Source organism: Syngnathus scovelli, chromosome 5 (assembly GCF_024217435.2).
Source record: "Syngnathus scovelli strain Florida chromosome 5, RoL_Ssco_1.2, whole genome shotgun sequence".
Classification (NCBI taxonomy): domain Eukaryota; kingdom Metazoa; phylum Chordata; class Actinopteri; order Syngnathiformes; family Syngnathidae; genus Syngnathus; species Syngnathus scovelli.
This window is the reverse complement of record NC_090851.1, coordinates 9,853,056-9,868,146: the sequence shown is the minus strand read 5'-3', so window position 1 is coordinate 9,868,146 and position 15,091 is coordinate 9,853,056. Positions and strand designations below refer to the sequence as shown.

Sequence of the window (15,091 nt, the reverse complement as noted above, 5' to 3'; positions counted from 1 at the left end):
GAACATATTGTAAACACTTAAAACCTTGCACAAATACTCAATTATCACTTGTGAATAAAAAGAGTAAGACCATATATGAATCATATATACTGATACAAAGTGGTGAGGCTAAAGTCTGCCATCCTTGTTTGTGTTGGAATTTGTTTTTCCTCTGTTTTGTTTTGTTTTCCATATCTGCTCTGCCTCCATACACATCACATCACTTACATTGTCATGCTGGCACAGAACTATTTTTTAATCTCCTTTTTTTTTTATCCCATCTTCCTCTCTGCAGCAAACGGTGCGTCCCACCTTCTTTGCCAGGAAGTTTGAAGCCAGTGTGAACCAGGAGATAGTGAACCATCTGGACGTCTACCTGTTTGGACCATTTCCATCGGGGATGCCAGGCTTAAACTCGTACTGGGAAAATGTGTACGACGAGCCAGATGGTGTGGCCAGTCTGTCGGACACACAGCTCACCTACTACCATTCCTTCTCAAGATTGGGCTTGGCCCGCGCTGCTGCGTCGCTGCAAGGCAACCCAAGGGACCACAGCTGCAGGTTAGATTTTAGAAACACATGCACATGATTAAGAGTTCTATTCAGTTAAATCTATCAATACTATAAAATCTATAAATAAATGATTTTTTTTTCACCAAAATTAGCCAACTTTTTCTCAGCCCTATTATTATGAAATAAATATTAAGTAAATAGAATTAAGACCAAGAAATTCAGTCGCGTTTTTCTAATCAGCATGGGTTTAAGCGTCCACCCCAGTCTGTATTACAATGACATAATGAATGACTGAACCATAACGTAGCCTGCAAGGACAGCCTGTTATGGCTAAATTATGGATGTAGTACCTTTTCTAATGGAGCTATTTAGCATAGTGCAGGTGTACGTTATGAAGCAGCAAGTACAAAGTCAGTGTGCTTGTTTATATCAACTGCATTTAAACTCTCTAACAGTGTCCACTTGTTGCACAAATATATTCAGTATAGTGAACTCGCACTTGAGATACATTCAAGACCCATTTGCAACAGGTCTGTGATGTAGAGAGACCATATAATTGTATTTTTTTGCTATACTCTTTCTGCATTGATGAACCACAATTTAATGGGGTTCAATGTGATCATGAAGTCAGAGCTGTAAAAGCTACGTTTACCAGCGGAAACATTTTGGTTGAAAATGTTGGATTTCTAAAAGTCGGACCCGTGTTAAAAAAAAAGCAATATTGCAATTGGAACATCTTGAATTCATGGACTTTTTTAAGCATTTCATCAGAATAAAGCGCTCACTAACATCTGGTGTAAGAGCATTTTCCGATTAACTCTTTTGTTAGTTTACGCTGAGGTGATGAAATCAACATGCAAAGGGATTACGTACACAGAAACAAATTAAAAACAGAATGCGGAGGTGTGAAATGCCAATTTGTGTAAGCCTGACAGAAAAAAAAAAAGCGCCCATCGTCTAAACAAAAGAGAAGAGAGAGCAATACCTTTGTAGCATTGCAACAACAGCATGACATCTTCTATGCACATTCTAATGATTTCTCACACCAGTGTTCTGGAGTCAAAGAAACTTAATTGGGACAGAACATTTGTTTGAATGATCACAAAAAAGCAATGCTGTCTGATCTACAGTTGATAGTTATTCAGACTGTCAGTATTAGATTCAGCAACATTTATTATTTTCTATCTCCTACTTTGTTTGACTGCAGCACGCTTGCAATGGTTGGCTCACTGAGGGTAAGAATCACTATGACATCATAAGACAAAAAATAGTGTCACTGTGTGGCCATTTTCTTTGTTTCTGACAAAAACATGAATACGGTATGAGACAAAAACTAAAGGTCAGGCTTTATGTCCAGGTATTTCTGTCGTTCAATGAATCGTCCCCCCCACACACACAGACACACTGATCCTTTTTATTTTATTTATTTATTTATTTATTTATTTATTTATTTTTTACAACATCCCATGGAAACAACCCTAGCCAACACTAATAAATAGGCCAGAAGAAAATCCAACAGTACTTTTTGAGTGGTTTTTTTTTCTCTCTCTGAGGGATCTTGTAAATGCACTTGCTGAAGGACTGTGACTAAGATATGACGGCAAGTGTGTGCAGTAGAAATATAACATTTGCATATGCTGCGTGGGTTTCTCCAAGGTGCTTTGGTTTCTTCCTACTTAAATAAAACATAAAGTTAATGTCACCTAGCCAATATGTATTAGTGTGGGTGTTGATGCTGATTAATCATGGTGTGTCAAGGTTAGTTAGACCTCCTCGGATCTCATGTCCGCTCTTTTTGCACCAATAAACTTGCATGAATCTGATCCAAAAATAACTGCTGATAAACATGCCTAGAAATGATTGTTACTTTTGATCCAAAGAGGCTAATCACTTTTTTTTTTTACCCTTGACCTTTATCCAATAATTAGCCTTAGGCATCACATCTGAGTAGAGTGGACATTGGAGTAAAGAAATGTATGCTTTGTTACTGACAATCACAATTGTTCTTTTTGTTAGATTTTTTCAACCAAATTAAGAAAAGTACTAGCCATGTCATTTTCCTGGTATGTGTGGACCACTCATAAGACCTCTGTTTCAATATTTTGTTACATTTTCAAGATAACTTACTAAGGAAGGTGCCACCTTTTCTTACAGATAAAGAGAAAAAGAGACATCTTGCATATAGAGAAAGAGATGAGTAGAATGAGAGTAATGCCACAGATGAATCCAAAATTACTAAACACTCAACAAAAATCAGAAAAACACTCGTTATTTTATTTTTTTTTTGCCATTATCTAAATACTTCTGGACATAAATATATATGATAGCCTTTAATATTGAATGACTATTTATTATAGGCTACGATCAGTATTTGACAGATGCAAAATTTTCCTGAACCAGCACACATAGCACACATTATACAGACATGTAGAATGGAGATGTGCAACCAGCAGATGCATCAATGGAAAAGCACGTCAAGGAGGGGGATTTGGCTCTTTTAGCAGCCCACTGTGACTGCTTTAAAGGCCTGAATGGAGCTTCTGTGCAGACTATACTCTGACCAGTTCCCCCTGTCTTTTGGAAAGGACTGGGCAAAGAGGGGGTAATGAAAGCTGAGGGATGAGACAAAGAAAAGGATGTGAAGGGAGAACAGAGGAGAGCGGCGGGAATGGAAAACAGACATACAAATAGGCTACAGCGGCAAGGAGGTTCTACTTGTGGGTGCAAATATTTGCTGTTCTGCTTGTCAGGGGAGCATTTCCCGTTATGGGTTGACTCCAGCCGGCTCCTTCTGCACAATACTGATGAGGCCTCGGGCACAGGGGAGCAGCGGTGGCCAGTGCGGGTGTGTTAATGTAAGCCTGCACACTTGTTCAAGGAAAAGTCTGCGAATGAACGTTAAGGAGCAGAAGGGAGGAGAACTCGGAGTCAGGATGTGTGCTGAGAGCAGCTGCAGACTGTTGCCCAGCAGTGGCCACCCTGGCTCATTTTTTGTTTTTCCAGAAGTCACTCGTACTACCCCGAGGGCTGGCCACACGTATACGATGAGGCGCACTCACAAAGAGACCAATCAGGAGGGCAAGGCCTCCTTTCAGCTTCAGCTGACTGAATGACCCAGTTCAAATTAATGCGTGTGTATCTGGGCGTGTGTGTGTGTCTGTCCGTGTGTGTGTGTGTGTGCGTGCCCACTTCAATGACTAGTGTGAATGACTATTCTGTATTGCTGTGGTCTCAGCTGTCCCATTTCTTCTGAGCCAGGTCACAAACAGAATCATGATTCAAATAAAAGTTTGCTTCTTTGAAGATCACAGAAGTGCCTTTCCTCCATAATTTCCCTCATATAGTGGAACCTTCTGAAATTAAAAATCCGGATCAATCTTCGTTTACTTCATATTTCAAATATTTTTTTTTCCCAGAGTCAAGGGGTCAAGCTGTTGCCATCATAAATACTCAATAAAAAAATATCATCAAAAGTTTCTTTGTAACATTTTTATATTGTTAACAGTCATACAAGTGTCAAAATATTAATATAAACATTGAAATATTTTTGACACCTTGAATGCTAAACATCGGCAGATTTGGACTGGTCACATTTGATCATCAGTGGCAGTAAATGAATAAGTGAATACCAGGTTTTGACTAATAATAATATATGCACCAGATGTAGATGTAGTGATCAGAATGTTGTTATCCATCACATATTGTTGTCACAAAGCTCACTGACGGTCCACTGCTTGGCATATATAGTTCCAGATTTTTTTTTTTAAAGTTTGCTAACAACGTCTCTAAATTCTCTGCCAGGTATTTCCCCATGGGCCACCCAGTGTCTGTGCATTTCTACTTCCAGTCTGACAAGTTCCAGGGCTACCTTGTTAGGCACCATGCCACAAATCTCGCAACAAGCAAACTCGAGACAATGGAGACCTGGGTGGCACCTAAGAAGATCTTCAAGTTAACCAAGCCTCCTGAAAGCACTTTCAGCAGGTTGCAGTTTGCAGAGGTGAGTCAAATCTTTCCCGTCTTTCATTTGCTAGAGTGCGCTTTAGTTACCAAATCAATCAGCCTTTGCTAATTTCAAGTAAACTGTTCCAGTAAATTGCTTCATCCTAAACAGGACCAGACACCACTTGCTGAAGTGTAATGTTGACCTTCCTCGATTGTGACCTTGCTGCCAAGACAATTTGCATGCCTTCAAAATGACCTAACATGAATGGCCTTGTAAGATGCGCATTTATTGAATTCATTCAAGTTCATCGGATAGTTCCACATGGTGTTAATTTGTTGATCCTGAATAGAATGTCCTCTCACCTTCACAGTGGAATGCTCCCCTTGATTTATTTATTTTTTTCAGTAAAGGACCCGGCAGCAAGGGCTCTGACGTGACGGATACAGAGTGTATTTGCAGCATACACAAAATTAGCTGAGTGAATGCAAACTGACATTTTCCGCGGTTCGTCACGTAGCTTCCAGCAGGGGTCGAATTTGAAATGCCATCAAATGTATGAATGAATTGGTTTGGTCTGTTGTTGCCTGCAGGCGACGCTTGTGTCTACCTGGACACTCCCAGACTCTCTTTGACCTTTTTGCAAACATCTCAAAGGGAGCGTAAAGGAAGTTCAGACACCCAGTCGCCATGCAGCTCCCGCTCTCTGAGCCCCCGCTTGTGTGTTGAGCGTATGAAACCCTGAGTGACAGCGAAGTGATGTGAGCAGAGGCTTTTATCTGGATGCTCAGCCTCACAGAGCGTTCAGTGTCTAGCACTGTGCAGCGGCTGTCAGTCAGTCTGCCTGTCAGTCTGTCTCTCAAAACGAGAACAGAAAGACTTTAAGTAAGACAGCGAGCGTGGCATTGCCATAGTCGCAAAGGATATGACCCCTTGTGCGAAAGCTACATGCTTAACTTGCGAGATAAACCATGCGCTTGGATTAACGTGTTCCCTGATTTCCCTTCAATACCCGTGGAGTTAAAACGAGTGTATTGGCTCAAGTTTTACACGGCATGACATTCATATGGCAAGTATTAACCTTGCACGGAATAAATCTGTCCACTCATTGGACTAACATAACCTCATGGGCCACATCATTAGGTATAGTGTCTTTCAGCCTTAACTGTAGGTTGCGTAAGCACAATGTTTCTACCTTTCAATGATTGCTTCCTTTTTTTTAATGAGCTGCAGACGAGCACAATAGCTTGTGGCCATTAGTTTGTGACACCAAATTCCAAACGCGTTGTGTGTGGAGGGAAGCTGTTTTGCACAGAGAACACATTGCTGTGTGTGATGTACTGTAAAACTAAACTATTCAGATTGTTTTGTCTTTTATTAAAAATTCAGATCTTAATCTGTCGATACCAATCAGTTGAAAATGATGTCATTTCCGATTAGATCGAATGGGGAGAACGCTACTATTTTGTCTGAATTTCTTTATTCGCCTCTCTGCTACAGCATGAGCTACTCGTCTACAGTTTTCCTCCACACTGAAGCAGCCAGCATCAATCCATCCCAGCCTCAGCGCTTCAGTAATGTAACCTGTGCCTCAGGAGAATACTCTGACGCCACAGTGAACACCTGTGTTTGATTACAACCACAAAGCAGGGCCACTAATAAGGGTCCAAATGGGGCCCTGGGGGCATGCGTGCCCTGAGGTTTTAGATAAGGCCAGATGCAACTGTCCAAGATGCTGCCTGATCATATAGACCTAACTTAATTAATGGAGATGTCATGCTGTGGTTACCAGCCAACCAGTGACAAAGACGAAAGGTTTGCAGAGATATGAAGGGAGCTTCATTTTTCCATCATTTAATGAATTGAGAGTCAGGTCTGGTTCTAGATCAGGGGGGTCAAACTCATTTTTTTCGCAGGCCGCATTGTAGTCATAGCTTCTTTCGGAGGGCCATTATGACTGTCAACCCAAATAAATATGATCACCTCATATTATATACAGTAAAGGCTTCAAAACAAATTGACAAATAACTCGTTTTCAAATCAGACGAGTAAAAACTGGTCAAATATTAAAAAACATATAGATTATTAAAAGTGAAGACAATTTACAATTCTAGTAATTTGATGCACAATTTGTCTTCGCAGGCCACATAAAATGATGTGGCGGACCGTATCTGGCCCCCGGGCCTTGAGTTTGACACCTGTGTTCTAGATCATGCCAATGATCATACATACATTAAATACTGCAATGGGAAGAATAGCAAAATGTACTGTATGATGTACAAGCAGCTGTACAATTGAAAAGGAGCTCCTGTGCTGTGGCCACGGCAATCTCGAGCTACGCTGATGTTACAATGAGAGAAAGTGAGACTACCGTTTGGGATCAGGTTACCAGCACAGAATTAGTAGAGCAATGGTATCTTCTTCTAAGTATAGCTATAAGCGCAACAAGGTCATAAGCCTTGGTGAGCAAATGAGTGTTGGTCCTAAGCCCAAGCTTATTGGGTTATAGGCACCAAGGGACAGGTTGTGTGTGGAGGTCAATGTAAGCTAGAAGCTGAATTGGGCCAGGAGTTAATCTGCGTTTGACCCATTTTCAATTTGAAGAAAGAGTTTCTTGGTTCTGGTGGCTTCTCTTACTACTTGTACCTACCTCTATGAGAGTAAAACAGAAAGGCTGTCACATCAGAGAACTTGCCATGGACCACCGGGAACATTCAAACCGAAGTTATATTGTGAATGGTTCTTTGTGTGCCCTGGCGACCAGTTTAGGGTGTACGCCGCCGACTGCCCAAAGACTGTTGAGATACGCTCCGGCACGCTCACGACCCTCGTGAGGATAAGCGGTTCGGAGGATGAATGAATGAATAAAATCACCATCCAGAGCTGCATGCTGATATTATCTCTAAACAAGCACAGTATGTAAATGTGTTTGTCCATGGCGCATTTCATTATCTGTCCAATTTATTCATGTATTCCAGTGAAACACGTGACAATTCTCTGTGGTTCAACCAATGGACAGGCGTACGTCTAGCTCGCACCACCCCACGTGAACAGACCCAGTGCGACGTTAAGTGCAATGTCAAATATCTGTGGGCTTTATGGGAAAATAGCAATGTGTATGTGAAAAAAATGAAACTGTACTTTGCTCAATGACTGTTTCTTAGTCGATTGCAGGGATTATCCCCTGGCAATGTTGCCTTCTTTTCTCCCATGTTCTTTCTGCCAATCAATTGGGGATGTAGAGTGCCAGTGAGTCAGCCTTGGATAAACTAATGAGCTACAGAGGTGCCTGACATGGCCTGATTAGTTAAAAAGCGCAGAACCAAGGTGCAAAGGGCAGGAATGCCAAAGGTCTGTCAAATAATTGAGACAAAAGTGAGCTGTGTTTTGCTCAAATCTCATTCATTGGAGTGGTCTTTATTTATCATGTGCTGTACATCCTATTCTCAACTCTCAAAGGATGTAATACAGAGTCCATTCCAGGCAGACATTGATCGTTCAGTCGGGTGAGGCTGTGTTAATCAGCGACTATTGTAAGGATGAGCACTTCTTAAAACCGCCATCCTTCTCACATTTCTGTTTCTCATCATGTGTTGCGCATGATTGTGGGTGCTACCTCCGGCTCTATCATCCTTTTAACATCCCCTATATCAATAGTGATTTTCCACATCTCATTTTGTGTACAGAAAGGTATTGCAATCCCGCTAGAGATGGTATATTTTCCTCACTCATCAATGAGACAGTATTACTGCAGCATTTATTAAAGGCGGAAAATGTATTCAAACCCGGTCGGTGCAAAAGACACCCTGTCATCACTTTGGCAATATAGATCACATATAGCTTCGATTTCTTTCCTCTGTTGTCACATTGTAAACTCGCTTGTAGTTTCTGTCATTGCTTTCCATTGTGTCTCTCAGTATGCAGTCAAAGACATGGTGTGGAGGTTTAGTCAATTTATATGCATTCCTCCCAGCAAGAGTGGAAAAACAGACTCCAATACAAGACCAAAAAAAAAAAAATCCACTTGTCAGCATCTGTATACGACAGTCTGTATAACTGCTGTGTGCAGACTTGTGCTGTTTGATGAAAAATGCATGCTGAAGATTATTTTCCATGATAATTCAGCCAGTGTGTCGCTTATCTTAATAGTACGGTGAAATGGTGATGCAGTCTGTTACTGCCTTGTGTTCACTGGAGGGAATTCATACATCTCTTACAGTTTTCTCTCCTCTTCCAATTCTTTTTTGTCAGATCGGCACAGAGTGGGATGCCAAGGAACGAATTTTTAGAAATTTCGGCGGCCTGATGGGCCCCATGGATGAGACGGTGGGAATGCAGAAATGGGCGAAAGGGCCGAATGTTACTGTAACGGTCGTGTGGATCGACCCGACCAACGTCATCGCTGCCACCTACGACATTCTTATCGATATGAATGCTGAGTTCACCCACTACCGACCACCACTCAAGCAGCCTCTGCGCCCTGGTGTTTGGAGTGTCCGCATCTTGCACCATTGGAGCCCCGTGGCTGAGATGCGCTTCCTTATCGCCCCTTTGGCTTATAATAGGCACCAGCCTATACGACAAGGTGAGAAAATGGAATTTCTTGTCTTTGCACATGCACAAGAGTACTGAGCAACAAAATTCACTTAGACAGTTCACAGCCCTTCCTTTAAAAGCCAAGTTCTATTAAGCTCTCCCTCGTATACTTTCAAACATTAAACTCTGGCTTGCGCTTTTACTGTGAGGTGTGCAGGTGAAAATTTGACAGCTGCGTTAGCTAGCCTGACATCCTAACAGTATGGTATTTGAATTTGACAGGATTATCACACAGTAAAAAAAAAAAGGTTAACAATAGAGGACAGACGTGCTTTTTTGTTCTTTTATTATGTGCACATTAAGGCTGTGCAGTTGCATTGGGAATTTAACCAAACTACTCCTTTTTTTTCTATGCCTGTGACAAAGCAACCTATCAGCATCCTTTCATGAGATAAGGGTGGGTTACGCTTACACAATGAATTTTTTTGCAGAAAAGTCTGGGCTTGTGCAGACTGTGGTTGTTTGTCATGGAGTCAGTCACCCCAGATAACACAAATGAGACACTCGTACATAGTAAACATGAATGTTTAACGACAGAAATACGCTATATGTCGTGTATAGAATAATCACCCTGAGCTAAGGATCAAGAGGAATAACAAATAGAGTTGGTGTTTATGTATCAGTGGAGGTCTAGTGGCATCAATAGATTCTAATCATTGGAGGACCTTGAATTAAAAATGTTTATATAAAGCCAATGAAACACTAATTAAGACACTAAACACCAATTCCTATTGCTGTTTACTTTCTTAAATGCAACCGGCTTCAAGTCTACGGGCAATGATGTATTACAGCTCAATGGATCACTGTAATTTTTTAAAACGCTCATAAAGTACTAAAAAATGAATTTATAATTATATATATTATGTCTCTACTATAAGTGAGAGCTTAAACCCCATTATCCTCTTGGCAGTTTACATATAGAGATTTATTGACCTGATTTAAGTTATGAAAAAAATTAAATGAAGTTGTGAGGTTGTTGGCATGTTTTTAATTTTGCATTTTGGACTGCTGTGTGTTTTGAAGCAGCTTCGCGGATTGTGCTTCGAAGCGCCTCCTTCCGCACACTGGTTATTTACTGCCACGTCTGGCATCCTCTTACATGCAGTGCCAGTAAAAGTTAACAACGTGACTCTCTACCTGCACTTGCAGCAGCATGCACACACGCAAGGCTGCTCTGTTAGTGATTTGGGCACTTGTGGGGGGGGGCAACACTTTGGGCTCTGCCACGTCAGCACCCGAGTACACGCACAACTACATGCAGTCACTGGTGCATGACTAGGGAACAAACTCTGCTCTTGTTGCGGCGTTGATCATCTCATCAGATGGAGAACCTCCTTGTCTGCTTTTTTTTTTTTGTCACCAACACATGAAATGCGCTGATGTCTGCTCTCATGCGGGTGTTAGGCAGTTTGTGTACCAAAACCAAGCTTAAAAGAGATGGCTAGCACCCCAGTTAGAGAACCAGTGAGGAATTTACAGCTTGACTGGAGCTCAGGGTAGGAAAGGTGAATTAAGGAGAAATTGTCTCTTGACATTTGAAGGAGTCAGTTGTCATGACAATGACTAAGGGGCCAACTCGTCTGTCTTTAGAAAGACAACACAGTGTTGATTTGATGTAACAAACAATAAAAGAGGAACTCTAGAGCCAGGGCAACAAAATAAATCAGAGTTAATTGGGCATTAGAGATTCACGTAAAGCAAATTACGTTCCACGCATTAATATTTCAGCATGTTTTCTTTTGGCCTTTAAAGTCAAATTACTGATCACTGAGTTTATTATATGTTGACCTTTTCTTTTGTTCAGAGGACACTCTGAAGCTGCACGATGGGCCACCCAAGAACAGCTACATGGAGCAAAATTTCCACGGCCTCAACCCAGTGCTCAACATCCCCGTTAGCCTGGGCTACGTGGAACAGGCCAAGAAGAACGCAGCCCTGACCGGCCCAGAGCTGGAGAACTGGGTCGACGACCTTGTGGGAGAGCTGTGGGAGGCAGCGGACATCTGCGCAGTGGGGCCAACCGCCTGCCCTGTCATGCAGGCCTGCCCCAAGAACCCTTGGAGCTCCCTAAGCCCCGACCCCAAATCCCAAATGAGATCGCCGTATGCTGATGGGCGCATCAGGTAGCAGCGCGGCCTCCAGCTGGACAGGAGGCCGCAAGATTCACTGTTGATTTTGTTTTTTTTCTTTTAATTTATTTACGGGCTTGGTTGCAGTTGCCGGTGGGGGTAAATCTTCTCCTTCTGTCTCGGGAGACGAAGGGAACATCAGAAGGTGATCAATGTTAGCGACATCCACCCCGCTTTTATGGAACTGTGTCGTCTTGATTATTTCACTTTCACAGTGTATTTATTTGTCTTCTTGTATGAGTTTATCTGTGACCAATTCTTGCGATTTCAAGCATTAATTTCGCTCCTCACTGAATTCTGAATTTAGATTCTCAAGCGTGGGGCACAGCGGCTAACGTGACATTGTGCTCCACAAACGGCCTTAGCTGCGTGACTCGTAAGCAGGACGCCCGGTACCAGATGAACGTACTATGTGCCTCCTAAGATTTATGTCAGCATGAACAGCATCGAACCCGAAGTTTATTTTGATACGACCCCAAGAAGAACTAATATTCACTGCCTGTAAGAGAGTTAGAAACACGTTATTTCTTGAAGAAGCCAATTAGTGTTAAACGTAATCAGTAGAGTAAATACATGACACAACTTGTTTCAGTTGAGTGCCTGATGAGGGACTGTGGTGGCCAGCCAAACCATCTGCTGCAGTCACAAATATTTAAAGGAGTGCAAAGACAAAGGTGTTCTCAGCGCCGTCTAATCTGTGAGAACAAATATTTATCTGAGACAATTTGGGGTACAGCATTCACTAAATATGTGGTAGCATTTTAGATTTTTCTTTAATAAATGGCTGATGTTTTCAGTGATAGGACAAATAATTTGTTCGCTCGCTTTTCTTACCAGCCTGCCTCAAACTTGAAACACAATAATTCCAAGATGACCTTAAATATCTTTTTTGTTCATTTCAGTGAGACTTTATGTTGCACAGAATTTTACAAAAGAAGTTTCAAGATTGTGTGAATGAGGGTCCATGAGTTGTGATTTATTGTAAGTTTATATTAATACTGATATTTTTAGTCAGTGACTAAATAATTGCAACGCTGCCTTGGCAGCATGAAAAATGTTTTTTTTTGTTTTTGTTTTTTAAACTGCCTTTATTTACAAAGGCCAACAACCGAAACATATTCTGTACCTTTTTATGGCCCACACCTATGTGTCAGTAAGTGTTGTCATGTCAGAATAGATCTTCTTGTCTTGGTTTGCCAAAAGAAAGCAGCTCTTAACCTGAGAGGTTAAAGGTCAGCTACCTAGCAAAACAGAGACGGTGACCTCAAACAATTAGACCATTGGTTGTGAGGAGAAGCTATTCTGTGTCTACTGCTTCCCGTGAGTTTCAGAATGCTCGTGAGTGGTTGTGGTCTTCATGCTGTGACAATTATGTACAGTTCCACGTGAATGTTATACAGTGTACTCATTGCAAAAATGCAATTTTAGATCTCTAGCTTTCCAACTATTTTATCATCGAGACATCACTGAGCTTCTATTCTTGTTTTAAAAATAGATATCAACTGGAGTCAGATTTTCAATCTGTCTGTCAAAAATGACTGGTGAGCAGAGAAGTAAGTGTTTTTTGAAAGTTCAATTACAGATATTACTGTGCATTAATGTCAAGTCAGCTTACCTAACCCAGACCATAAAGCACACATTCCTGCTTCGCACAGAAACATTGGTGGGGTTGATTATAAAGGGCAATTTGTTGCTCTGCATTGATTGATGCATTGCATTGCTCACACTTATGTAAATTTAATGGCAGTTTTGGTGAAAGCAGAATTATAATAAGTGTAACTCACTGTAAGAATCCTATTTTATAAAACAAATGATCAAAAATGAAGCCAATGTATATAAGTATTTTGTACTATTGTGTAAAAGATGCTGTCTGTGTAAATACATATCTGGTTAAATGATATTGATCGTTTTTGACTTGGGCAAAGAGAGTGATTTGTTGGTGTTTATTGATCAAAGTGCATAACCTGCTCCATTGTTGGGGCCTGTTTGCCTCTCAGAGAAAATCTAATGCCGGATTGTTGTTGTTCTTGCTTGAATGTATTGTCGAGCAAATGTTGCACAAATTTCTCTCAAGTCCCCCATCATTTCGTGTTCTTTCTGTTGTTGGTTTTTTTTTTCCTGGGGAGGCTCTGTGTGCCTTAGTCGACTTTTAGAACCTTCTCTGCCCCATATAAAAAAATATATACAGTATATAGTACTTATTTTTCTTTACCTGATGTGGTGGTGAATATCAAGACTGGTACTGCAACACCAAAAAGATGTCTGCTGTTGCTATACAACATCAGGCCTTCACCTTATCTGCTTTTATTTGTCTTCCCTCGGGGAGAGTTGTTTCTTTCACAGTGACTGGCTTGTCTTACTTTCTCTTGACTGCTTTTTTAAAATAAAATTCAATGGACAAACTGCTTACACTGTCTCTGTGTGGTAAAGCACTGATAAAACCAGAGGTGTAGGGTAAGTCACGTGCAAGTCACAATCATGTCTCAAGCTGTAACCTTCAAGTCTCAAGCGAATCACAAATTACTGTGGGGTAAAAAAATCTTGTCACGACCAAATTTCACAAAAGTCTAGACTATTTTTTTATTTTTGTCTAAACAGTCTTTTTGCACCTTAAAATGGTCAATAAAAAAGAACTGAGGATATGATTGATTAAATGCATTGCACTGGATAGTTCAACTTCTGAAAACTTTCGTCTTAATTGAACCATCCATCCATCCATTTTCTGAACCGCTTAGTCCCCACGGGGGTCGCGGGCGTGCTGGAGCCTATCCCAGCCGTCATCGGGCAGTAGGCGGGGGACACCCTGAAGTGGTTGCCAGCCAATCGCAGGGCACACAGAGACAGACAACCAATCGCACTCACACTCACACCTAGGGACAATTTGGAGTCTTCAATCGACCTACCAAGCATGTTTTTGGAATGTGGGAGGAAACCGGAGTGCCCGGAGAAAACCCACGCGGGCCCGGGGAGAACATGCAAACTCCACACAGGGAGGGCCAGAGGTGGAATCGAACCCGCACCCTCCTAACTGTGAGGCGGACGTGCTACCCAGTGCGCCACCGAGCCGCCTTAATTGAACCAACTCAACCTAAAATTAAATTTTGTTTTGGCAAGAATAGAAAATACTGGCTGGCCTCCACTGTCAGCTTTTGCTGCATCGATCAATTGATGAATTCATTTACCGGTCATATTGTGTGATTTTGCACTATTTACTGTAGGTCATCAATGGAGCCCTCCTTTTGGGTTTGCTGGTCCAGTAATTGTACCATTTAAGTTTCTCCAAAAGTACTTTCAGGTTTTTTTTCTTAAATTTCTCCAAAGGTTTTTTTTTCACCAAATCATCGCCCACAAATGTCCCCCCCCCCCCCCACACACACACACACACACTCAAGCTTCTCACCACAGCACCCACAGTGTAACAGCTCAGTAATGTCCTCTACAAGGAACAGTTGAATGAAAAGTTCCAGCAAAGAGAAGAAGACGAAAAGTGACTCACATAGTGGAATGCACTCAAAGTGAAAACAAAACTGAGACCAAGATTGAGCAGTACAATTTTACTCTTCACTGTGAATGTGTTCCTCAGGAGGGGGGAGAGGGGTCCCCTCACACTGGTGGGTGTTTGATGCAGCTTGATCAAAGTACCAGTACAGTGTCAACACATGTCACCGACTGTCCCAAAAGGCGTGTGGTAATTAGTCCTGTGGGCTCCCGTGTAGGCAAGGAAGTGAGTCAAAACATTGCGTGCAGGTTGACATGCATGTGAGCCAATAAAGGCACATTTAAAGAGATCACTGCATGCCTCGCGTGGAGTGTTTGTTTGCTCGACTGCGATGTGAGCCACTAAAAGCTATCTTGCTGACGCTCGGAGCAAGTGACTCGGATTGATGGCAGACAAACACACTGACGATCATTTTCAGCATAAATGCATCCA

The 15,091-nt window shown here is 41.7% G+C and overlaps 1 protein-coding gene across 1 annotated transcript in view; it reads left to right on the top strand.

The window, feature by feature from the left end:
• The window catches only part of xylt1 (xylosyltransferase I), a 61,143-nt gene extending 48,076 nt beyond the window's left edge, over positions 1–13,067 (top strand). Inside the window, exons 8-11 of the mRNA XM_049721276.2 lie at positions 275–540; positions 4,294–4,492; positions 8,687–9,020; positions 10,836–13,067. Of these exons, the coding sequence (XP_049577233.1) occupies positions 275–540; positions 4,294–4,492; positions 8,687–9,020; positions 10,836–11,158 (1,122 nt within the window). The 3' untranslated portion in view covers positions 11,159–13,067. The remainder of the gene's footprint in view (positions 1–274; positions 541–4,293; positions 4,493–8,686; positions 9,021–10,835) is intronic.
• Positions 13,068–15,091: the final 2,024 nt, after the last annotated feature.